Source organism: Xylocopa sonorina, chromosome 12 (genome assembly GCF_050948175.1).
Source record: "Xylocopa sonorina isolate GNS202 chromosome 12, iyXylSono1_principal, whole genome shotgun sequence".
Lineage (NCBI taxonomy): Eukaryota > Metazoa > Arthropoda > Insecta > Hymenoptera > Apidae > Xylocopa > Xylocopa sonorina.
Genome location: NC_135204.1, coordinates 4,250,174 through 4,278,015, shown reverse-complemented (window position 1 = coordinate 4,278,015; position 27,842 = coordinate 4,250,174). Strand labels below are relative to the sequence as shown.

General features: G+C 39.3%; 1 protein-coding gene across 1 annotated transcript in view; it reads left to right on the top strand.

Annotated features, from left to right (window-relative positions):
* LOC143429767 (uncharacterized) overlaps positions 1–27,842 on the top strand; it is a 206,034-nt gene that overhangs the window by 155,820 nt on the left and 22,372 nt on the right. The window contains exon 2 of the mRNA XM_076905531.1: positions 18,135–18,460. Coding sequence (XP_076761646.1) covers positions 18,148–18,460 — 313 coding nt within the window. The 5' untranslated portion in view covers positions 18,135–18,147. The remainder of the gene's footprint in view (positions 1–18,134; positions 18,461–27,842) is intronic.

The following is a 27,842-nucleotide window of genomic DNA, read 5'->3' as shown; positions in this document are numbered from 1 at the left end:
CACGGCGGTACACTGTTCTTATACGACCTGTATTCTTTTTCTGCAGCTTTAGCTGCAGGATTTTTATGATTGACAACGATGCGACGATAATAAGCGGCTTTATCGGATAGGATGCATCTGTAAAAAGGGGAGCTAATGTTGTAGGGTAATGTATCCGGATGGAGCATCGATGATCGGTATTATTCGATATATCATCATTCGCCAGTAGTTCGTCCCTCGAGTGAAGGCCTTTTGTACATTTTGCGCATCATTTTTTCGTCTGGTCTTCATTTTTCGTATTTTGGAAATAATTGCCCGTTGAATATCTAAACTGCGCGGTGGTGCGCAGTCCATGGAAGCTGTGAAAGCGCCATTTGCGCGATTATCTTTGTCAGAGTATCTCTATTGTATCTGTTCTAGAAGTGAAATAAATGAACTACTTATTTTTGTCATTTTTAGTACTTTTTAAAAACATGTTCGAGAGAAATTAATTTAAAGCTTTTCAAATTCAACCTTTTTTCAAACGAGGAATGTTTTTGTAAGTTATTAGACGATTTGAAATATAATTACTCAAAATACTAGTAGTACCCAATACTATCCGCGTGTGCATACGATTACAGCCATAGCTTTGCCATTTTACAGAACGATCCCGCGAAAATAACGAACCAACGGATGTGTACCAGGATGGCCGTAAAAGGTTGCGCGCGGACATTACCCCGAGCCGAGGGCCCGCGGATTTTAATACGAAACAACGAGCCAGCGGCTGGCTAATTACGATTATTTCAAATGGACGATCACGACAGAGCCACGGCATCGCACGGCACCGCGTGCGCAGGCCAGGGACGAGCAATATCGTTAACGACGACGATCCCCAGGGAAAAGGCAGGAACGTAGTAATAGAGGGAGCACCGTGGACGTTAGCCGCGTAATTATACAGGTCGATCGCGTCTCTAAATAAAGTTATTACCCGGCGTGTCGCTCGAATTCCAAAGGGGAGCCCAAACATATCGCGGCTGTAACCGAACGCGCGTACGTACGCGTCCCACGGAGATGCGTGCGCGCACACAACCCCGTACGCGCGAGCACAGGGAATGGCCAGACCAAGCAATAATAATCCGATGCTGATGAGCAGAGGATCGTCCGTTCGCGAGCTTGACCCCGCGATCTCGACTATCCCCAATGCTGAGCGTCACGAGCCATCCGGCTGTTCGATGTCCGTTGGACGTATCTTTTGGACGTGTCCGGGGGAATTTTATGGGAAACTGGTTTGCACTGTCACATCTGCAAATGATACGACGTTTCCAGCCTCGCCTCGTCCCACTCTTTTGAAGAGTGGAAAAGAAGAGCTCCACTGGGGGACGGTATCCCTCTAGGGTCGGTAACGAGGCAACCGGAAGGTATCGCCTTCTTTCTTGGACGAGAGGCTCACGCTGATTGGCAGAGGAGTGGATGCGCGGCGGTATCCGTTCGTAAGTTTGGAGACGGTTCGGTGATTTCTTTCGCTCGCGGTTAAGATACGATCCTTCGCTCGCGCGCAATTTCCAAGAGGTCTCAGGCGTACGCATGCCTCGCGGAGGAAATCGTACACGTATGAAAAGTCCGCCTGCCTAGTTGTAATGGGTGGGAAAGGCGCTATGGGTTTTGAAATAAACCGAGGGACGATGATTCCGGTTTGATTGTGGGAAGGAATTGTAATGCGCTTTCTTGCGAGCGGATATTAGAGTAATCGAGCCTGCTGAAAAATAACCGATCGGCTGCATTCCACAACGTTCCTTAATGCCACTGTCTCTCGCCCACACGCGCGAGTCCGCGGTCGAAAGTTTCGAGCTTGCGCGATGGCGGTCGAGCTCGTTTCTCGCGCTCTCGCGAGAAGCCGTTCCCGTTGTCGCCGCGAGATACGTTGACCCACGAAATTTCCAGTCTCGCCGCTGTTGTTACATCAACGAACGACGCACCCGGGATTCAAGTTCGCCGGTTGCGTATGCGGCGTCGAGACACATCTCTTACGTATGAAAATATCGTGGAACCAGTTTCGTTCTCGTTTGCACTTTCATCGTCGATTTCGGTTGGCCCGGATACCAGCTTGGGTCGACTCGACGACGCTGCTCCTCGCCAGGCAGCCCCTCCCCGCCGCCCACCTCGGGCCGCCCTCGCCACCTGGTAAAAACTGGTTAACCCACGCCTCACGCAAAATCGCCGAGGGCTGTAGCTGCATCGCGAGGTGTCGTTGCCACCTGACGTGCATGTAGCGTCGTGTGTGACGTAAGCGGGAGGAAAGTTTCGTCGAGTCAGCGGCGGCGTGGTTCGGGTCCTTCGCGTCGTCGTCATCGGCCGGTAACCTTGGAAAGTTCATCGTCGCCCATGCGGAGGATCCACGCCGCCCGAATCTCGCGTACCGCGTTCTCCTGAAAGCGCGCGGTTGTTCCACGAGAAAGTGGACGACGAGGATCAACTTTTCTTCTTCTTCTTCTTCTTTTCTTATTTTTTTCATTCTTTTCTCAAGTTGCGCGTTTCAATTTTGTGCTTTTTTCAATTGTATAATTAAGAGATTTGCAAATTTTTAAAGCTTTATAGGTAGATAAGTACCAGTTTTCTTATGGTACTGTATTAATTTAACCACTTTGAGACCCATTGAGTCCTTGCAGTCCACTTCTATGTAATTAATACCTTGATGTTGATTTATAATAAAAATTACAGTATAGGTTTACTTGCACCTAAATTAAATATTTAAAAAGTTAGCTTTAACTTTGAAAACTTTTGAGAAGAATACATTTTACTATTCCAAGGATTGTTGCCTTAAAGACAAGAGCTTCTAATATTTAAAGAGGTTTCTATGATAGCTTGCTTTTGGTATTAAAATATCTATCGTGAATTTACAATTTCATTAAATAATATTTCATGGTTATTAACGAAAGATAATTGAAAGTCTACAGAATTTTAAGCATGCAATTTCAAACGTCCAAACAGATTCATTCGTGGAGAAAAGAATGTCGAAAAGCGTGAAATAGGATTTCTTATAATTGGTCTCGTAAAATCGAAACAGGTCGCGCTGTAATCGCGGAGAAAGCCGGCTGAAAAAATACAGACTCATTACTTGGATCTTAGCTGGATAACACCCTGTGCAACTTGCCGAGTATGACGTGATCCAATTTAAGTTTGGAAGGATTCCTTGCACGCAATATATATGAGGAAAAACGAGCCGGTCTAATTAAGTCGACAGTCGAGTTTCAGCGGCAGATTTTTAACAATCTGGGTCAGTTGGTGAATGACTGGCTTAATCAGAACGCGTGTGACAATTGCTAACAATTTTCTCTCTCCTTGTAAATGTCACTAATTTGTTTCTTTTATTTTTGCGCTACTACTTATTTATTTTATGCATCATGCAGAAAATAAATTCTTAATATAAAAAGAGAACACATCAGAGAAGGAAAGGAAATGCATGACATTCTTAGAATAAAATTTTTAACGAGTTAAAATAATTTAACAAATTTTTTGAAGATGTCTAGGTGTCTCTTACTATATTTTTCTTAAATCTTTATCATTTATATTGAGACTAAAATATTTTCTATTTATTAAGATCTATTGAAAACATAAATTACTGTACTTTTTATATAATTTCTAAGTTTTAATATAATGTTGAAATAAGGAAGTATTTGATTTCTGTTTGAAAAAAAATTTGAAAACTGAACCTTTAAGGTTAAATAAATCATTTGTTGTTGTTACACATTATGAAATATGTTGAGTAACTACCAGAAACAAATGGTGTCAAAAAATTGTCCTACTTCCATGTACATTTTCTGCGTGAGAAAGTCCTTTATCATAAAAGAAGATTAACACCGTAATACTAAAAGCGTGGACAGATATGATAACGCGAAGGCTATCTCAAAGTGTCAGATATGCAAAATGTTGCGATAAAATACGATAATAAAAATGGCACGTGAAATTCGCCCTACTAACAAGTTTTCTAAATAAATCAAGTTACACAAGTCAGTTTCTATCTCTCTAATTGCAAAATTGACAAATTATCTTCTGTCTTAACCAAATTGTTTTTTAATCTATGCCATTCATCATAACGTTTGAGATCATCGTTGTGCAATTAAAATAGTTAAAGAAATGTGACTAATTAAACATCGCCTCTTGCGAGCAATAATTCGAGGGAGCTAAAACTTTTTTGTACGGTAATTGACTTCGACTCGGGAATATGAAACTTGATTTCAAGCTCCGATTTTAATCCGTATAATCACTCGCCTCCATTTCTGTCCATTCGTCTTTCGCCCGTTCTATAAAGCAATCCATCGTTCCATTACAGCTCGTAAAGAGCGGCCAAGAAAATTGTTGTTCCTCAAAAATTGGACGCTCCTCGCGTGGACCAGCGGCAATATTTCATGCCACTTCCACGGATATAATATACATAAAACGTTGGCGCTAACGATAAATTAAATGCAGTAGCGGGTCTGAAAATCCTGACCGTATCACAGAAATTTATTCGCGAAAGTTTAAAGGGAGGGTTGAACGTATAATTCAAGACGGGAGGCGAAGGTAGAAAACTGGATGAAATATGTTTATATACTAACTAAAAACGTATTAAGCCCAGAAAAATGATCTTTTCGTTGGTAATAGCTGCGGAGTGATAAATAGCAATTTTTGTAGCTCGAAATTTATTTTACACGTTAACCGCATTATATCAAAGAGATCGTTATCGTCTGGTTATTAATTTATAGCCTCCTAAATGGCTGCATAACTTCTTTGTATCTCATGATTTCATCGGAATTAGACTGATTTCCAAATATTTAACCGAAATAATGCAAGCTCGTAAGTGGAGTTACCCTAATGAGCTTAATCGCGATTAAACGAATTAAATATACGATTAAAATTACCTCTAAACTTCTAAATATTCTACGACCCTTTGTTACAGACGATTGCAATCGAGATTTGATCGCGTTGTCCATTTTACAATACCATAATAATTAAAAATATTGAAAAGGAAACGTTGAGCCCATACACGCATTGGGACCACGTGATCACACGTGAAGTACTTACAAGAGAACTCGATGAGGTAACAAGAGATTAGAGAGTACAAAAGGGAACTTCTTAAGCGAAGTAGAATAGCGATATAAATAAAAATCGAACGCAGGCACAGTTGTCCCATTCGAAGATTAAATCTGAAGTGAGCGACTTCAGAAGCTGGCTATTACAATCCATCACGATAAGGCCTTTTCAGAGCGAGCCACCAGCTCTTTTCTAGTCACGAATTAATATTTATTGTCAGCTACACTTTTTCCACGCGCGCACGACGGAATTTGAATGTGAACTCTGATTCCTGCGCTCTATGCAGGCTGATTGATACGATCAGGGAATGCGGGCACCAATGGCACCTCCTCTGCAAAAGTAATCCGATCGTAACAATGAAAGAAAGATCCTAGCCGAGGGATAAAGTATACATTTCGAAAGGTATCGCCAGTTGCTTCTCAATAACCAAGTATGCAGACATACTTCGGGTACAATGAGTTCGAAAACCATTTGCAACAGAATGGTACATTGTGCTCGATGGTAAATCGCATTGTTACCTTACACATATGATACGAATAAGATGTTTGCTTACTGGAAAATTCTGTTTGATAATATCGTTTCAAGTCTCGATAGGTATGCACATGCTCATTTGAGACATACATAACTGTCTCACTTTAGAATTGTATTCATATACACGTGCTCTTCTAAATTAGCTGGAAGGAAAACGTCTCGTGTAATTAACTGGTGAGATACGATCGTGTAAACATGGCTACCGATAAAGTTCACTTACGACACATTTTATAGAAATTTTTAGCTAGGCTGGCGAATTCTGTTGCATCCATCATATTTTTCAAACTTAGTACTCTTCGATTATCACTTGCTTCTCTTCCTGCAAAATTTTTAAAGAATAAAAAAATGTTTAACCCAAGCAGATGTCGGTCAAGTACTACTTGAATTATTCTTCTTTAAAAACAAGGCCTTTTTTAAAAATGGTACTTACAAATTGTTATCACGCTGGCGCAATACCATAAGGAATTATTAAATGTATGAAAAATGTATTATTTTCTTTCACTTCACAAATGAACAGAACTTTCTAATATACGTAACTGTATCAATTTATTATATCATCAAGTTCAATTTATTTCTGCCATTTTAACTTGAGCTAAATCTTGACTCGTCTCTTTCTCTAAAATTTTAAAACACTTTAATGAAAAGAAGAAACCAATTTCATCTTTGCTGCAGACTCGAAGGATGATCGCAATATCTAAAATAAAAACATTCCCAGTTTGATTCACTACAGACACACCGTCATTGAAATTTTAAAATTTAGTGAAATTTCAAAGAAAAGAAGAAACCAATTTCTTCTTTGCTGCAGACTCGAAGGATGATCGCAATATCTAAAATAAAAACATTCCCAGTTTGATTCACTACAGACACACCGTCATTGAAATTTTAAAATTTAGTGAAATTTCAAAGAAAAGAAGAAACCAATTTCTTCTTTGCTGCAGACTCGAAGGATGATCGCAATATCAAAAATAAAAACATTCTCAGTTTGATTCACTACAGACACACCGTGATTGAAATTTTAAAATTTAGTGAAATTTTAATGAAAAGAAGAAACCAATTTCTTCTTTGCTGCAGACACGAAGGATGATCGCAATATCTAAAATAAAAACATTCCCAGTCTGATTCACTACAGACACTCAGTCACTTGAATACCGTGGGTGTATGATACAGCGATTTTATAATCGATTCGATGATATTAATGTCCAATGTGAATGCCATCGATTCATTGGTATTCCTGTCTCGATTTGCTGTTGGCAAAACCATCGATTTACTTCCTGCAATAAAATCATCCGCGTCGAATCGATAATTCGGCACTCGATTAACACCGCGGTGATCATTCGGTGCCATTTCACGAACGAGCTGTTCCCATCCTCGTTTCGCAGCCCCCACAAAGCAGGTAATCCCTCGTGGATGCTGGTGCACGCTAGTGGAATCGTGTGACACGCAAAAATAATCTGTTGCAAGTAGCACGAGAAGCCGACCGACACCGGCTGAATGTTAATCAGTGGCGAAACAAAAGTATCTCTGGGACGTGGCAATTCCGGAGCTAGAATTGGCATGTCTCGACGCGTGCTTCCATGATTTTATGCTAATTCAAAGCACCGCGCGGCATCGTGCATTCGAATGCTATCTTTCTCAATAAGACCGCATGGTAACCGATCCTTAATCCCCGTTGCCGTTTAAAACAATACCAGATGACGCCCTGACAGCTAATAAGCTGCGAATCGGCATTTTTTCGCTTGGAACGTGCGGAATTTTATCACTTCCTCAATCTGAATACGACTTTTTATACAGTATTGCCGCTATAAATTCATCCTTTCGCAAATCAAGTGGTTCTACTTAAATATTTTATTTAAAAGAACACCATATATAAACTACGTAGTGAGAAATGAAAAATTTTATTAAAAATGATGTAGATGTTCATTTAAAAGTAATTACCTTAACGTATTTATTTTTATCTAGAACTAATTACCAATTTATTGAAGTCAGTACAAATTATTATATGTATATTAATTAATTCATAATTTTAGAATTTAATAGTATGTATGTATGAAAATTGTGTGTAAATAGAATTCATGCATCCTAGCCTATATATACATACATTTTGGTTCTGTAGCAATTGCTAGTGACTTAAAGAGTTGGGGCAGTTAGATACCTCAAAAGATCAATGTTTTTATGCTTCCTTCATCATACTTGCATACAGTTATCAAACATACATACTACTAATTATATAATTCTAAATTACATAATATATACCGACTTTAAGTATTTAGTAATTACTTTTAAATAAATATCTGTATCTTTATTAATAAAGCTCTCCCTTTCCTACTACCTAAATTACATTCGACGTTTTTTAAAATAAAATATTTAATTAAAAGTACTTTAAGTATTACTATTAAGTATTTAAGTAAAAGTGTTTGCAAAAGTGTGAATTTAAAGTGCCAACGCTATATAATAAAACCTGAACTTCAAAATATTATAAAGATTAACATCCAAATGTTTATTTCGACATATCTGATTGTAATTTAGGGTACTTTCACAATTATCAATACAAGTAAAATCAGAAGTGAGAAAAAATATTTTTCTAAAAGATCAGGAAGTCTAAAAGACAAAAATGGCATCGTGCAAGTTACGTAACAGGGCTGAGTATATGGACAAGTAAAAAGAAGAAACTTTTACAACGACACGTCCCGTCGTATTTATCGAAAGGGTTCTTATAAGCACAACGACCTATCCACTCTAACCTGCTTTATGTGGCAGGCTTAAATGATAATGTTCGCGCTACCGTTTTGTCTTATCGACTCCACGGCTGGCGCGCAGTACCGTTTCCTTTTTACATTTGAATGGAGCCTGGTATATACCATCGCTATCGGAAGCCATTCAAGTAATATGTAAGTCTTCTCGAAGACTTCGAGTAAATTTATTTAGCTTTTGTTCCGAGCGAAATTGGAAAGCTGTATTGGGACGAGAGGTTGATCTCTTGTACGTTACGTAAAAAGAAGTAATATTCAACTGCAATATATGTTTCAATGTACAATTTAAAATATGAACTTTTTATGTTTTAGTAAATAGGTATTTTTACACATGAAGTAATTGGAAGCAAAATAGAAATTTTTTTCAGTATTAGATTGTTCTAAAATAGGATTATCATTTTTTATTTATTGAAGAAATAAATTATTTTTGGAAGAAGCAAGTAATTTCCTTATCTGAGAAAGAAAGTACTAACTCTTGACACTCGAAATATCAGTGCGTACGTTACACGTGTCGAAATATAAAAATGGGATAAACAATATGATTTCAATATGTTTCGTACAAAATTTTCATTTTATTCAAATAAAATGTTATTATTTTGTAAATGATGCGAAAGTTGTATAACTACATGCGATACTGGACTTGAATTTAACAAACCCAATAATGTGAAACGGAAGAAGACAAATCAATGCCCGAATTTCTTCGTACGACAAGCATCTGACGAGAATTTTAATGTAGAATGAAATCGAAGAACTGAGATCTGATGATGCGCGGTTGAAAAATAATTTGAAAAACGGAAACGCACCGGTTGATGGAATTCAGATTGTTTTCAAGCAGCTGCGGCCAATTGACAGCGCGAGCGATGAAAAACAGGCAGCCTCAGACATATATACATATATATGTATATATGTGTATGTATATTGCCCTTTGTCCATTCCCATTTGGAATTCTTAAAAATACCCGTACCTCTCTGGCGGTCCTTTTTTTTTCACCATAAAGGCGAGAACACCAGACAACAATAAGATGAAGAGTGTTCCTTCGGTTAAAGTGGCGGTGGAGACGATAAAAATACCAAGTACCTTGCAATTACATCTGCAGGTAAGCAAGGTTCATGAGTAGCAATGGCTACGAACGATCCGAAACGAGGCTTCTGTTTTCGATTCTTGGTTGAGAGGTCTAACAAGCCTTCGCACTCGTTCCATTCAAACCAAAGAGAATCTTTCTGTTTCGTCAAATTTTTTAGTAAAAATAAGTTTAACTCTGAAACTGTATTTTTACTGCTTCTTTTATTTACTTGCAATTTATCCAATAAAGCATAGGACGCTTAATAGCAATATTTTGAAAGTAAACACGTGGAGGTTATTAATTTTTTTAGTTCGTTTAATTCGAAAGTGAAAATTTTAATAATATTGATTGAAGTCAATTTTTTATAATTACAATTATTACTATTACTTAGTTAAATAATAGAAGTAAAAGGAATTGAGCTTTTATTAAATATAAAACTTTTTTAATTATATAATACCTTTTACAGAGAAACGAAAAGAGAGAGATGAGCAAAATTATTTTTAATTATTTAACGCAATATATATGCGCAATTTCAGTTGCACTGTCTTTGAACTCTTTGCGTTTGCAGTGTGTAAAGCGCGTTTTCTCTTCTTGACGATTAAATATGGCAAGAAGGGTTTCTTCTCACCCATGAAGAATAAGCTTCATATCTTCGACCGTAAACTAATAGGCTCGAATATTACGAGTTGTTCTAGTAGTTTTAGTGCAAGCAGAAAGTAGCTCGTACACGTTTCTATAGCGAGAAACTCCATGACAGCCTTGCGGATACTTTAAACCATTATGCTTAGCTTTGCGGCTACTAATGGAAGATGTTCGCAGCGGAACAAAAAGAAGAAAAGAAAAGGAAGGCCGTTTCGCGTAGCACCTGCTTCTCGTTCGATGTCGTACGATGTCCAGTGGTCTTACAGTTCGAATAAAGTTTTAATCGCCGCGAAACGGCATTTAAATGTACTTAGGAACATTATTGATATTGATAATGACTTTCAATGAAAGATAATTGCCAATTAGAATTACTGAAACTTCCATAAATTTCGAAATCCAAATTGAACCTTGAAATTTCAATTATGCAGCTTGAACGTCTAAATTTCTTTATATTTCTAATTTTACTTTATTTTAAAAAATTACTATTTTAATATCACATATTTCTTTTATTATAATATATAGCCCATTATATTTATCTTAATTTAATTTTACTTTAACAAAGTTAATACGTCAACTGAATAAAAAATGTCAGGCTCAATTTTTTAATTCTCATTGCTGAAACTCGATAATCCAGAACTACGTTAAACGTTCGTAAAGTCTTCAATGATAGCCAACACGATAACGAGTAAAGTGAATATTAATTAAATGTGAATAAAGTCATCGATCCATCGACGATTTTTCAGTTATAACTTTTCAATGCGAGTCTGTTCTCGTCAGATGTCATCGTTCGTTTTCCACCTCCTTGCTCGCAGCTTTTTTTCTTCCTAGACGAAATCCGAGAAGAGAAATCGATATGGCCTCGCGCAAGGTTCAATTAAATCGAAGAAGTTCTCAGTATGAAGCCGATGAGCAGCTCTCAGGGATGGAATTCCCAGTACCTCGGGGTTAACCTCAGAAACGAATTCCTACGGTTCGATTACGCTCGTTTCTTACCTTCGTCCAATCATAGAGGTTCACCGTATAATTTCTGACAGGTGGCGGGAAAATCAACTGGTAATAGAAAATCCGTAGAATATCCATGACATGCAGCATCTTGTTAGAAATTTTAGTGAAATGCACTCCGTACGAAATAGACGTGTTCGATTCTGTTCTAATAACGTTCGAAGCATTGTATAATTTGTCTAGATTCGTCAAAAGTTAAACCTGTATGGATAACATCTGTGATAGTCTTAACAAATATAATAGATATACTTTAATTTTTTCGACAAAGTATATTGCAATATAAGATAATATTGTATTGCTAAAAAGATGGCTACAGATTTAATACAGCATTTGTTACTATGTTAGATTCAGTTAAAAAACTGCAATGCCATGGATATTAGAATTATTATTTTTAGAGTAATTTAGGATATTGTATGTTAAGTTTATTTTGGTAACAGAATCTTCTTTTGCAAATAAATAAGATTCTGTTGCCAAAATAAGCTTAACATAAGATATTCTAAATTACTAAAGATTCAAGCGCCTTTCCACCACTAGCAAAATGAAACGCACCTGCCTTATTCCCAGTCGATGATGGTAACAAAACCTGGAACGCTTCTAAACGGTGTATTAGCGAAACGAGCCGCATAATAAACTGCAATTATTCAATCGAACCACTTTGCGCCTGGCGTAATACCTAAAGGGTCGAATACGAACGTGGCCAAAACGAATATCTCGGGCGCGATCTCCGCACGAACAGGATCGAATATATCGGTCGCAAAGAGAGCAGCGGGAGCAACGTCGTCATCGTATCCGTGCGGTGCGCGAAGGCGCGGTCGCCACTTTAGTGTGACACTAATGAGCCGAACGACCGGTCCCGTGGCCCGTCCCGCTGTAATTGGTTAGTTAACACATTTATTTCATATGAAAACGCCGAATGAAAAATGCGAAGCGCGTGCGCCCTAATTGGCGGCCGTGCCATTCCCGGCGTGAATCGTGAACAGATCGATCTGCACGATATCGGATCGTTGACACCGGTGACCGAATAACGTTGCCCTTAAGCATGGCATGCTGATGTGCGTTCGCCTCTTCAATGGAACACTTAGCCTAGACAGCACTTAATTAACGATTATTTGGTTAAATGCCCGGAATTTCGAATAGCCAGAGGATGATGTTTGTTCATTTCTTTTATTGTGCTTCTAAGAACATTTTTTTATTCATTGTTAGTTTCAATGTCGAGTGGATAATTGCAATTGGGTCATGCGGAGATTTTACGAGTAGTGTTTTTTAAGTTCTATGTACTATTTGGAGTATAATACACAGTTGTAATTTCGTTGGTTTTAATCCATTAATTGTAATGGTCCTCATTTGGGGATTTTAGAGTTTTCATTTTATATTTGTTCATTTCTTTTATTGTGCTTCTAATCAAATTTCTTTATTCATTGTCAGTTTCAATGTTGAATGGATAATTGCAATTGGGTCATAAGGAGATTCTACGAGTAGTGTTTTTTAAGCTCTGTGCACTACTTGGAGTATAATACAGAATTGTAACTTCGTTGGTTTTAATCCATTAGCTGTCATGGTCCTCGTTTGAAGATTTTGGAGTTTTCATTATATATATATAAATCAATATTGTTTTTAATGATTGGTTTGACCAATAAGTAAACAAATTTGAAATTCATCCGTAAAAGTAGAACACAACAAAATTATTATATTTGAAGAATGATATTTTTAATTCAGCTTTTATATTATAATTAAATACTACACATAACTAGTCTTTTGTTATTAGTTTCTTTTTTGCAACATGTTGCAATCTCCATTTGGAACTTCTTAAGAAATATAAAACATTTTAACAGTAAAATATAATTTAAATATAATTATATCATTATACAAGATATTTGGCAGTTAACGAATTAATGAAACGAATCTCCGTGTTAGAACAGCCATTAATTATTAAAAAGACTCCGAATTAAAGATAATCCTAAGTTACTCTAGTCTAAATCCTCGTCTCGAATCTTACAAGTTCAGCTGTGCTCGTTGCGCAGCGCATAGCTCAAGGGACGAACGCGTGAAATAATTGTTGCACTCTATTACGATTCCCTCGTCCCTGACCTTGAAGCCCGTAAAAGTACTTAATCGCGCATTCTGCATCATCACGCCACTTTCCATCGCCCCTGCCTCCTCTCGTTCCTTCTCTCTCTCCCTCTCTCGCAGCTCCTTTTGCATCCGCGCGGGCACCGCAAACGGCAACCAGCCCAGCTTTGTCTTCAGAGAGAAACACCAAAGCCGCCACACCCTGGGCTCACCGGGTAATAATAATTGTTTGCGCGCTTACAACTAAAATGGCGTCCTTGTCCTTGCAAGGCTGCGCTCCCGCCGCCTCGGCTCCGCTTCTTTCCGAGCCGATCCGCGCCAGCCAACACACCGTGGGAAGATCGACTGTGCGCGATCGCGATGGACCCTCCGGCTTGCCTTGACTGATCCTTTCCACAGATTAGTCGCTTATCCCGCGTACCTACTAAACGCGGCCGCGGTAAATATAGAATTAAATGGACCGAGACATCGCTACCGACGGTATTAATAAACTCGATGTTTCACGTATACGTGCAAGGTATCATAGCCTGTTGCGTTGCAACTACTGCAGCTTGATTCGTATGTAGTTGTTTGTAGGATTCGCGAAGATTCGATTCTTAACAAGCGTTGAGAATTTTACAAAGTGAACCGTTTTGAGAATTTGATTTTACTCTTCCTCCAATTGTAACAGTTTTATTTAGTCCTCAAGTATTAGTGATCGCGTGCTTGGAATTTAAAAGTCGCTTATCTGGGAAACGTAGTACACAGAAGGATCCAGCGGAACCTGATACTACACGTATGATAGCGTTTTACCATTTGTATTACTTAGAAGCTGCTCGTTGAGCAATGTGCAACATTGAGAAATGTTTGAGATAATAGAAACGATGCTAACAGTTGCCATACTTTTGCCAAGGGTACCATAGCTTCTCTCTACTCGAATTCACATGTTACGCGTCTGAAATGCAACCACCACGATACGATCTGAATAGACCAGATTTCTCGAGTACGCCCAAGGAAGCTTGTCCAACAAGCCATAAAGAAGTATAACGATCGAATAAATGCTACTATAACGTATTTCGAGGATACGGGACGCCGACGACTTCGCACTCATAAATGTTTATCAAGCCGAGCGGTCCCGGTTTTGTCTGGCCCATTAACGGAGCCGTTCTAGCGTTTTGAATATCGCGACTGCGTGCCAAGGAACGTTTTCTCAGCGGCGGCCATTCGTCTCGATCAGAATCTTTTTCAATCGTATCATCCGACGACGATCTTGCGGGGAAGCAGGATCCCCAGAAAAACGAACGTTGTAATTAACTTCGAAGATGTAACGGACAGCCATGCATAAAATTAAAATGAAATATCTTTTTAATTACTGCGAGTAATGCTGCGAGCAATAATTGTATCCGAAAAGTACTTTCCTTTGTTTCAAGGAACCCAATACAATAGACATGTGTTTAAGGATTCTTATGAAGCAAGGACAAGTTGAGAGACTGGCAGAAACAGAAAAAGATTATAAGAGTAACATCTGTTTTTTCTATGCAAAATGCTTTCAAGCAAGATATATTTTTAAAGTCGAATATCAAAATAAAATAGAGCACGCACCCAAAAAAGTACAGATCGTGAACGTCTGCCTTTGACCCCAAAAGGTCCGAACTTAAACGTGCCCACTTTACGGCCTGTCGCGTGTGATGTCATCCTGGAATCGTAAAATGTTAAAAGGAGAACAATTCGCGTCGGAGTCTTTTTTCTGCTGTCGTAATCAAGAAGAACAGCGTCCTTCGTTACATCTTCTCTGTGCACGTAATCTTCAGCAGCGATCCTATTAATCGATTCGAAACCCTAATGCATTTTTGTCGAGCATCAAGCGAGATTACGTTTCAACCAGAGTCTCGTGATAATAGCTGAGTTCAATCGAGGAATTAATAAATTCGCGTGGTTGTATGACAACAGCGTCTAATGTATTCCTGTTACACAACAGTTCTTATCTGGCTGCTCCGCGGTATTACAATTTCCTCCCTGTCTGTCAAGCGGCGAGCACCGGTTGCTTTGTAGGTATACACGCATGACGCCAGCAAGATATCTCGTGGCTCGATGTGGCAACGATCCCGCTGTACCGTACATTGTCGTTACACATCGCGAGTGTGCGCAATCGGCGAACAAAAGAGTGTGATTCCCGTGAAGGGAAAGAAAAGAAGAAGAAAACAAAAAGAATAGAAAAGAAGACGGTAAAACGAAGGAAAGAGGAGTCATCGCGAAACGATCGTGCGAACCCATATCGCCGGCTATGATGCAACGAGCGCGCGTGTTCTTTCGCGAGGTGGCTCGTTCGACAATGAAACTCAAGGTCGTTCCACTTTCCAGGCTTCTCAGGAACCCCATCGCCGTCCCATCGCGAATTTTATTATCTGAAGCGTGCACCGTTGAGCAGAGCGGATAAGGTGAATAAAATGATATAATTAAATATACATTTCGCGAAACCAGCCATGTACCATTTCCCTTTAGTATCGGAGATAACTGTATAAGGAAAGGCATTAGAGGTACTGGTTTACGGGTGAACGTAAAGTTTTGCTTTAGAAGGTATTTTATAACGATCGAGCTGCTTCACTTTTGGCGTATACTCGCCGTTTAGCGAGATTACTTTTTAAGGTATCACTGATGCATGCCTCACGATTTATTACTTAATTCTGTTATCACCACAGCGAAGTTAATTAATTAAATACAAATCTAGATAAAGTAATTACATGTAACGCTGCTTCAAGCACTACGCCGTTACTTAAATCTTATTTAGTTGGTGCGCTACAAAAATGTTTACTCCCATGTTCGAATGCTACAATTAAAAATATTTCAACGCACGTACACACGCGCACACGTGCAACAGAAACACCAAAGAATTCTAAGAATATCTATTGCAAATCACTGTTAACAAAATTACTAATATATTTAATACCATAGTCACAGCAACGTCACATCACTAACCGCGACCAATAAATTTCGCGTGCCACAGGACCATCCAAAAAGCAGATCAGCGACAAACCGATACCTCGACTAATCACCTCGATATGCCCCACGCGACGTTGATGAAACGAGCGATTTCAGCGGCGAATCGAGCCGCTCGCGCGCAGAATGCGCGTCAAACACCAGCACCAGGGCACGATGGAATCCGCGTCGATTCTCCGTACGCTAATTCACCGGCAGCGAACAGTATCGGCTCTCTTGTACGCTGTCAAACTGTTGATACTTGTAACCGGAGACGTGTACACGCGGCAACTTCACTTACCACGCCCGATTACGTTTCCAGAGAAACTATTAAGGGCGGTTCGCTTCTGTCGGAGCTGAACACAATAGGACCCCTATTGAATAAGCCCACGTCCTCCCGTAGGTCGGCCGTAGCGCAGCCACGTATTCTGTTAGCCTGGCTGGAAGACTCCAGGCGAAGTTCGCCAGCGCTGCTGGTTGTACGGCCACTAACAGGGCTGCGTGTAGTAGAAGCGGGACGATACAGCCAATTGTCCGCGTGTTAGTGTCAGTGGGCCTCTTACGCTGGCCCGAGTCACGCCGGGCGTCAGTGACTTCGCGTCCGCCGGTTCGATCGGTTCTTCTTCGGGGCCTGTTCAGCGCCCCTCTGTGAACGTTGTCGTCTACCATCGTGAAAATTCTCTGAGATACTTCACTACGTTCGTAACCCCGTCGATCTTTCGCATCCTCCACAATTGTCTCCCTCATAATTGTAAAAATCTAAAAAAAAAGAGAAATATTAAGAGAAAGAGCGGATACTTGTTAAAATCGCTGTGAATCGTACAAAATAGTCGCACGTGTCTGTTACAGAGCACTCTAGCAGCAGGATTTGAATATATATTTATTTGATCGCAAGGATCGTCTAGAGTTTATCCGCGTTGCCCTTTGCATTCGACGATAGATCCTGTTCGGTGTTACCAGGATGCAGCTCGGTAATCGAGGAGTCTGAAGGCGAAGGTCGCGAGGGCTGCGCGAGGCGATAAAGCTGAGGTCCATCCCCTAGGCCACGTGAGAAGTTCCACTAAATCATAAACGCGACGGGAGATACGAGTGCCTCGATGCGGGGAGAACGATGGGGCAGACAGTAGTTGGCACGTTGCTAGATCGATCGGTTGATTTATCAACGTACCGCGGCTCGTAAATGGATCCGGATTTTTCCCGGTAGGAGCGGAAATCTCCGATGCCAGAGCTCCACTGGGCCCAACGATCGCAGGAGAATCGCGGGACCGGTTCGCGAACGGCCAACCGAAATCGTCAGCCGTTTGGAAGTATGACGCAACGTTTCCCACCGCGAGCCGTCGTTGAAATGAAGAAGAGAACGCAGCGGCGTCGTGGACAGTGTAATTTCGACGGTGGACTGCTGGTGAACGATACGAGAGCGTTCAAGGAGAGAGCCTCGACGATGCTCGTCGAAAGGATTCGTAACGCGAGGTATTAAGTAAATCGTCGCCTCGTTGATCGCAAGAACGACCGTCGAATCGGTGATCGTCGATCTCACTGCGTGCTGTTGCTCACGGTAACAGTTAGTGTCCAGTGAATGAATCCACGGTCGCGCTCGTCCGTGATCGCGACGATCGGCATTCAGCTCGATCGAGACCGATTCTGAGAGGCTGTCGCGGCCCCGTTGACGATCCCCACCGTCGTCGCGTCGTTCGCGACGGTCGCCTGTCCCCCTGCAACGCCGTAGTGGAAAGTGACAGTGACGGGCCAGACCCTCTCCAGTGACATAACCGAAGAAAGTGCCCGGAACCTGTTACTAATTGACAGCCGGTTTCCGTCGACGTCCTGGTGGCGGCCAGATGTCGCGGAGATAAAAATGCCACCGAAACCGAGCGGCGGGCGCGTTCTTCCGTGGCTGAGATTCGACTACGCGCCACTCTGGAAAGTTCTGAAGATACGTCTGAAAGCGTGCAGCGTTGATACGTGAATTTCTCAGCGGGACTCAGCTTCGTCGACGCGCGAATCCGTGATCGTCGATCGACGAGAAATGAAAGGAACGCCGTGTTTCCGAGCGAGTTGAACGTAATTCGGTGACTAAAGGATATAACGAACAGAGTGCGCGGAACAATGTCGTCGAACGGTGAATTCTCAACGATGTCCAGCGAGGAGGTGCCCTCGCTGCCGAAATCCCTGCCAAGCTCCAGGGAGGCGACAGCAGAGGGTAGTTCCGGATCCGGCGGCGGTTACATGCCCCTGCGAGAATTCCTGGATCGATTCTCGTTACCGCGAGTGGTCAGGCTCGAAGGTACCGGCGGCAGGCCAGTGTTGCTCTACAAACAGCAACAGAGATCGCTCCGGGTTACTGCAACTCTATTGATCCATCGTTATCGGCACGACGTCAAAGTGGGGCCGGAAATTGTCATTCCAGAGGGTTATCCGGGTGAGTCTCGAAGCCGTTATCTCTACTCGTTTTGCCTTTGGCATGCTTGGTCTTTCTATTGTGTAAATTAAAATAAGAGGATACGATATTTGATTGTGGAAACCTTATTTTGAAATATATTTTTATTTTTGTTTTTTTATTTTAGACTGTGATTATGTTGGGGTGGTTAATTTAATTGTTTTAGAAGACTTCTGTCAGTGTTGCGAAAAAAATGCTTGGTTGTTCAATTGTGTAAATTAAAATAAGGGGATATGATATTTGGTGGTGGAAACCTTATTTTGAAATATATTTTTATTTTTGTTTTTTATTTTAGACTGTCTGTGATTATGTCGAGGTGGTTAATTTAATTGTTTTAGAAGACTTCTGTCAGTGTTGCGATTTTTTTTTTTTTGCATTTGATTTCAGTCGCATTTAGGCTTGGTTAGAAGCGAGCTATGCATTTACAAGCACTTACAAAACCGAAAATACTTTCTTACCAACTCAATACATATGTATGCAGCAATATAGTATTAAATTCGTAAATAGAGATTTGCATATGCAGTGTGGACATAAAAACGATTTCACCACACAGCATTTTCAACTTAATTGATTCGAATTACAAATCTATAGGCGACATCAATCGTCTTTGACCTGTTTTACCAGTTTGGATAACGAATGCACATATTACACACTCTCTTGCAATTAGACGCGAGAATATTATAACAATTGGACGTAATGTCGATTCCTTTTTCAAATTTGATCAAGATTTATCTTAACGATTCGAATCTATTTCATTTACATTTAAGGTTTCTAATTTAACGGATGTAACCATATTTAAACTTCTAAATTAAAATCTAGGAAGAATAAGTTTAATATTATTTTTTCAAGAAAATAATACTTTATAACATTTTATAATTCTTAAATTTGTACATATCCAACCTTCTATGAAAAAAATAAGGTTTCTATCTACCTAAAATAAATTATTTTATCTGCTCGATAGTCAAACAAAGTTAATTATAAAATATCATGCTGTCCAGAATAATATAACAATTCAACAAACACGTTACTTACGTTGCTTCTTTCGTTACAAGTCGTTCATTCGCTTGTACTATTCAACGCACCATCGATTCGACTTTATTAGCTTCGTGTTCGTCATGTATCGAAACAGATCCAACGCATCGTCGCCGATCCTTCCATCGAAGATCACATCGGTACTTACAAAACTTGTCCGGTCCAATAAATGAAAAAGAAAAAAGGAAAAAACAGAAAAGAGAGTAACGAAAAACAAAAAAAAAGACAGGTGAAGAGACATCAGGGTTACTTAGTAATTGACAGTGAACCATAATCGTGGACAACCAGCGATTAGCTTTTAATGGGCCTGGTATCCGGCAGACATTTTCAGGAAAACGTAAATTATGCCCGGCAAGGCAAACGGGAACGGTTGTGATAACCAGCTTAGATCACTGAAACAGGTTATACAGTATACCTCGCAAAAGCGTCGACAGCGTTTCACGTAGGGCGCCTAAAGCCTTGTTCAGATTAGTCGAGTTGCTTGAACTCGCGTCGCCTCGAATTCAAATTTGCGTCGACGCGAATCAATTTACTTGGCCGCGAAATTTACGCGCGTACAAGTAAATTCATTCGACTCGAATTTTCCACTCGCGCACACGTTAATCCGCTCGACTGAAAGTCGTTCGAGACCTCGCCTAACTTGATCCCTCTGAGAGCTTGACGGAACGTATCCCAGATCGAATGAAGTAACGAGTTGATAAATTGGCTTCAAGTTATTCAATCGAATCGAGTGGAATCCAAGTAACCTGACTAATCTGAACGAGGCTTAACGCGTCCTGGCAAGAACCCGATTGCGCGCTATCAGAGCCCCTCATCTTCTTCTTTTGAATCGTAAACCACTTTGTACCAATAAGGTGTAAAACCACGAGCTCGGAGACACCACGGCCATGGCCGACCTCCACACGCCAGATATCTTCTCTCGAGCACTCTATATTGGTTTTCTGACGTTTCGCAACTGAAATTACGAGGCAATAAAGCCGGGTAACGCGAACCTAGTAGTTTCGACGGGTGAGAATAAAGCAGGAAAAGTTTAAGATCAGAGTTCTCCGTTGGCTGACTAGTCGGGGCCTCTGTCCCCGTAATGACGCCTGCCTTCTCAGGAAAAGTAATCGATAGATGGATAAGCTCCTAACCACGTATGCAGTGGTGCCGTCTGTGTACAATCGTAGTTGCAAGCGTGGACGGTAGTGTTTGAAATCGATACCAGTGTGAGTTACATCCTTAACCGGCTTGTGTACAATGTCAATTTTGTCTGTAAAAGTGCAGGTAGAAAATTCTAGCCTTCGAGGAGGCGAGTTGGGTGTCTAGCCCTTGCTATCTTCTAGAAAATGAGGAATTAAGTTTCGTGTCTTCTGTGGTAATTGAATTTTGAAATTAACTTCGAGTGGTCAAGACGTTTGCAGATGTGGATGCCTTAACGTTCAGTTTCATTGTGATGCTGAATGACTATAGCACTCAAATTTTTAAGCTAATTCGTATTCATTTAATTTTATATAACAGCTTATTATGCATTTTAAAATAAGAACCAACTGATGGAATTACCACTTTCAAATTAATGGTGACAGATGCTAATTACAAAACAAAGGAAAATATCATTAACATAATTGAGCAGAAGTAGATTTTTAATTTTTCTTCGTTGATGTTTTAAATAAAAAATACTAGACTCCAATGCTTTAAGTTATCCATTTTCTAATGTCTTAAATTGTGCATTTCTTCCAAGAATAATGTGATTCTGTGTTTTCGCAAAGTGAGTTGTGCAGCCAAGCGATAAGATTGCATTCATTTCATACTAATAGCAATTAAAGTCTTTTTTACTTATGACTGTTACTAGTAGTAGTTGTAAAAAATGCACTGAAATAAAGGATAATTATATCCTTGGGCTTGACACTTTTGGACCTTACCATATAATCTTATAACTTACTTAACTAACATGTTTCATGACTTTCTATCTGGTACGATGACTCATCTGCAAAATAATTATTTTAGACATCAACAGATTACGTTAATTTCACATTCGCTAAAACTAAGAAAGTAGAGAGGCTATACTAGGGCAGCAATCAACCCGTTCACCGACCTTGTACTCACGGTTGCCTGATTTAAGGGACATTTTATAGGGACAATTCGATTGCAAAAATCAGTAAATTTATAAATTGTAACATTTTGTATAGCAAGGTTTATAATCAGCCATTTTGTATCAGTATCTTGTATTTCTCCAAAAATTAACATTTGAATTTCATAAAATTTGAATCAGATGGCGTTCACAAATAATAATACCACTCCATTTTTTCCATAAATATTTTCAAAAAATACAGTGCGTCTATTGCAATTTCAATTTACAGTGAACGATACTGAATTGAATTATAACGCCTATCGAAACAAATCCTCCGTCCTCGACCTCTTTGATCTAATGAAAACGTGAGTGGGTACAACAGTTTGCATGTTATATAGTTAAGCAACAACCACAGTGCAGTCATCGACTAGTATAGATTAATATTAACAATGATTCGGCCCCGATTTAGCATTTCAAATAGTTAAGTCACATATACCTACTAATTTGAAAGTATACATGTTTGTCAGTTACTATAATTATATTCCATGTAAGAAACATCGAATGGCAGGATCGAAGAGGGTCACGTGCATTTCTTTATGGCTTCTCTGTGGCTTTGCCTAAATATTCGCATGAGCTATAAAATTGGAAGTGTCCTCGAGATTAATACAAACTACCTGAGAAGCCATTGTTATACGAATCTTCAAATTAAAAATTAGTAGAATAAAGTATTCTAGCACGTCTACATATTATTAATCATTTTTGCCATTCCTTACAATAATACCACTAATATATATATCGCACAAGTACTATATAGTGATGTGAGAAAAAAATTAAGTTACAACTTACAAACAAAATGATTGTTCTTTTTCGTACGATTTAATCAGTTTTGTAGCCACTAACAAACCTCGAGGTTGCAATTAGTAATGATTGGTAATATTTAATGGTCAGACCCTTGTTTCCTCGACGAGATTTGTATATTGGAAATTCGATTGATTTCCACGGATACTCGAAGGCGATCCAGTGCGATCGTTGCCTCGCTCGATAGTTGCGACACGGCAGCGTTTATTGAAGCAACGCCTAACAGGAGATTAACCTGCCGATTGCCAGTCGGCCGCAACGAAAGGAGATTGCAACGGAGGTGACGTCAAACGCAGAAGAAAAACTTGTTACGAATTTTGTTTTTATCGGCTCCGCGCGGAGAGATCGTTGATTCATCGGTGAAAAATGCCACGCAACGAACGCGATACTTTTACTACGCGGCGTCGCCACGGTTGTTCGTCCCACGTGGCGGACGATCCGTGAATGAATCACTTGGTTTATCAGTTGTTTAAAATAATCGAGGAATCGCCAACGGGTCTACGCTGACCTTTCCATCTTGAATCGACGTTGATGTATGTATAATGGGATACGCTGGGCGCAGTTCATTAATGAGTTAGCCGGAACGTTTTGAAACCCTCGTCCTGTTGCAGCATCTAATGTTTACTTATGTAATGGCGCCTCCTTTACGGAGTATTAGCTAATACGCGCTAATATTAGAATCCAGAGTTGAGCTCGACGTGATGGATTGGGATTTCGAACGAGTAGAATCGCGTTTTCTGCGAAATGATTAATTGTACGATCAATTGTGTTACCTCATCTTGCGTGTATTATCTCTGGAGAAAAATTTCATGCGCGTCTCTCGTGCGTTCCCTGTTGCTAACAGCGGAAACTGATGTCTTATTGATCGGACGAGGCTAGTTGTTTTGCGATTACCTTTGCGATGGATGAGTTTGAATATTTAAATATTCAATATTCCCTGCATTATCTGAACAAACATTTAACATTACTGCCACCAATAAATATCGATTTATCTTGACTTATATTTTCCTGATCAGTACTTGAATCCCATTTTGTAAATATTGAAACATTAATAGATGATATCCTTTAAAAATGTCTGAAGCTTCCTTTAGCAGCTAAACAAATGCCAATACAATGAATCTATAATGGAATTTAAAAAAAAAATTGTCTAATTATCGTCGATGACAGTTCGAACAAACTAACTGGTAACTGTAAAGTCAATACTGACGCTTTTCGCGCTACGAGGAAGCGCTATAAGGAAACTTCGCCGCGTTGACCAACTTCGCTGCGAGCCATGAAATGCCCGCCGTTAACTTGAACGCGTCGTTCGGGACACACTTTGAAAGGCGCAGCGTGTTTTCCAGATAAACAATAAACACCTCCAGCTCTGTCGAGACGTGAAAGAGGAAAACCGCTTGGCGATATTGTCTCGAGCCTGGCCGCTCCTACGTCGATGCGATAAATTATTTCAACGGGCGATCGTTATCGCCGACAATAAGGATGATCATTCCGCGGATTCAGCGGCCTGAAGACAAATTGGCCTGCTCCAATTTATCGTAGCAAATAATGGAACGACGAGTTTTACAGCCGTCCTCGTAAATATATGCTCCGCGGCGGTCAACGCGAGTTATATCGTACGCGCTGCTAACAGTAAATCGACTAAGGAAACATTATTTAACGCCTACGAATTCGCTCTAAGTGCGCCGCGGCCCGCGATGAGCCTCGCAGCCGCGATAAAAACTCGGCCTGGTGCCCACGTGACAAACCGTGCCACCATTCGTCGTTCTTCCTCGATCGCGCGGCGGTTTTTTGCGCGCCCTGCGTTCGAAGAAAACGTGAAAGGATAGCGGTGGAAATTGGCCAATTTGGAAAGCCGCTGGGAAAGGGAAATAGTCTCACGGCGTGATTACTCAAGAGGGAGGCTACTCGTTCGTGGATTTCAGGAACGATCTATTCGAGCGAACTCGCACTTAGGGACCCATTACATTTAGGAAAGCCTGCGTTATCGGATGCATTTACCGTAATTGTATTTTATTGTACTGCAGAAGCATTTTTCTTCTATTTAAAATATATAAAACTGCATTTCTAGTAAAAGTAGTTTGACTTTTAAAAGCTAATAGTTGTTTTCATAGTGTAATAAAAATTTTTCAAAGGAGTGCCTTGAAGAGATCTTAAACTTCTAGTTAGACTTGAAACTAATGCAGAATAAACTAGTAAATTTACAATAATGTATTAAAAAAATTTATAAGCGAAGGAAATCCATTTTTAATAAGAAATTTGTACTGCAGAAGCATTTTTCTTCTATTTAAAATATATACAACCGTATTTCTAGTAGAAGTAGTTCAGCTTTTAAAAACTGATAGTTGCTTTCATAGTGCAATAAAAATTGTTCAAAGAAGTGCCTTGAAGAGATCTTAAATTCCTAATTAGACTTGAAACTAATGCAGAATAAACTAGTAAACTTTCAATAATCTTTATAAAATTTTATAAGCAAAGGAAATGCATCTTCAATAAAAAAATTTGCTACTTCAAAGTCATATCTTCAAAACAATAATTACAATATACACACTACTGAAGTTGATGTTTAAAATTTAACAGCGAGAGTGTTCCAGATGAATAAAATTGTCCATTCGAATGCTGCGACTTTGAAAAGTCGCCAGTTTCCATCGCAGTCTCCTCTGACGCGAAGCAACTCGCGCGTTCGATGAAATGAATTCTTAGACGTTTCTGAGGACGCTCGAAACGGATACCCGCCGTTCGAGTGGGTATCCGGGAACTGCGGACGCGCGTTTCCTCCCAGCCAGGTGGCTCCATTAGATGAATCGATCTCGCGTCAGGCCAATCAGCCGGCAGGGACTCTTTGCGATTCGCGTGCGGCAAGAAATTCTCAGGTGCCGGAGCGGATAGAGCGCAGCTCCCGATCCCAGCTAACTGTTCCACCGGCCACTTTTCCTTCTGCGTCATCGTGGAATTTCAAACGGCACAATCGGTTCCGTTCCGAGCGGACACTTTCGTCACCCGACTAATCCCATTTGTCCGACGCACGTGCATGAAATGCACGATCGATCCACGCTACTACGGCGACCCGATCTCGAGTCCCGAGTACAACAACCGGCTGTGCGCTGCTTACTTGGCTGACTCCTTGAGAAGGATGACCGGTGTGACGATACGGATAATTCTTTTTTTTTCGATAAAGATAGTTTGAATTGTTTGAAATTTGTTTGAAACCCTTGAATTGTCTGAAATTTGTTTGAAACCCTTGAATTGTTTGAATTTTTTTTGAAACCCTTGAATTGTTTGAAATTTGTTTGAAACCCTTGAATTGTCTGAAATTTGTTTGAAACCCTTGAATTGTTTGAAATTTGTTTGAAACCGTTGAATTGTTTGAAATTTGTTTGAAACCCTTGAATTGTCTGAAATTTGTTTGAAACCCTTGAATTGTTTGAATTTTTTTTGAAACCCTTGAATTGTTTGAAATTTGTTTGAAACCCTTGAATTGTTTGAAATTTGTTTGAAACCCTTGAATTGTTTGAAATTTGTTTGAAACCCTTGAATTGTCTGAAATTTGTTTGAAATCCTTGAATTGTTTGAAATTTGTTTGAAACCCTTGAATTGTTTGAAATTTGTTTGAAACCCTTGAATTGTCTGAAATTTGTTTGAAATCCTTGAATTGTTTGAAATTTGTTTGAAGCCCTTGAATTGTTTGAAATTTATTTGAAACCCTTGAATTGTCTGAAATTTGTTTGAAACCCTTTAACTGCGGATATGGTTTGTGAAACGCGTACGAAAATTATAGCTAGAGGCGAGTGTAGTATATAAAGAATATGTTAACTCTTTATGAGTCCGCGTAACTTTCAAATAACATATTAATATATTGATGTTTTACCAAATAATTTTAATTTTCTCATAAGATGGCGTATACGTCTTGAAGATAGCCAATAACAATATTGATACAGTTAGCAGCATTATTAATCGGAAATAAATCTCAAAGTTAATACTTTGCAAAGCATTTGCAGAGTAAAAAAAATTCAGTCCATAGAAGGTTAATTTTTGTTCATGTCAAATAGGGACTGTAGCTTGTATACCACTAAAGTAAAAGTAAAATAAATACGATAAAAATAGTCTTTTTAAATAGAATATCATTTTAGTACTATAATAAAATTAAAATATTCAGTAATATAAATTAGAGTATATTGCATGCATACTTATTTGCATTTTATTCTTTGACCGTCTGTGCTAAAAGTATTCGCAGTTAAAGTGTTAAATCTAAGTTGTTCATAGAAATAGCAAAATTTAGTGAATCTCGAGTAAATTGAAATAATTTGGGTCGATGCGTTCTAATTTAAACAGAGCAAGATAATACTTTAGTTTGAAGAACTGTATTTTGTATTGTTTTTAACGGAACGTATAACGAATTACTTTGAACAGTAATCTAGTTTATAACCAAATGTGTTTATATATAAATTATGTTGTGTTTAGACTCGGATTCTTTGGAAAAACCATACTTTTAGTGAAAATAAAACGAAAAATACAATACGCTTGGTGCAATTCTAGAAAAACTTCTAAGTAAAGTGACATTTCCTGTGTGAGTTACTATTTATATTCCTTTCTCATTATTACATAGATTATTAAACCGTAAATTATAACGTACGCATGTAGGTTAGAAGGTAAAAAAATGATAGTACGCAAGTGTATCGCGTGCTATCCACGAGTACTAATTTTCTATGCATAATAGTAGATTAGAATGTGGTTTCACTAATTTTATGAAATACTTAAAAAGAAATGTTTTGGTATCGTTATTAACATTAATAATATAAAACAATTATCAAACAAACAAAAAAATATCAGTACTCGGAACGTACACAATTTCTTGTCATCGAATTATTCCATAATTGAATGTACAATGACATTTAACAAGAAGGGATTAAATTTCTGTGGAAGTATAAATAATACTTTTACAAGTAGTAAACAGAATATATAAGTAAGAAAGGATGGCCAGACAGGATATGAAAACATATTGTGAGACAAAACTTAATTACACAAAGTTCACTAAACCTGCTGTTAACAAAAAGTACAAAGCCAGCAGATAGGAATAACATGAATATGCATGAAAAACCTGCTTACGAATGCACTTACTGATCTGTTGCTACAATTATTTACAATTAGTCATGCTCCCAAGGTTTTCTTTACTTTCATTCACAAACCAGTCGAAGAAACCGCGTACAAGCTGGCTCTTGCACGGTGTTACGTTAAAATTTTCATTTAACGACACTGGTGAGATAACAGAGAGGACTTCGACTAAAATGAATAAACAGCTGCTAGTCAGGGCTACGATGGCCAACAAATTTTATTACTTTGCGCGCCATAAACCGTCGAGAAATATAGTGAAGATGAAACTCGAAATGTACTTCTGCGCATATAAAATGAGGCGATGTATATAAAACA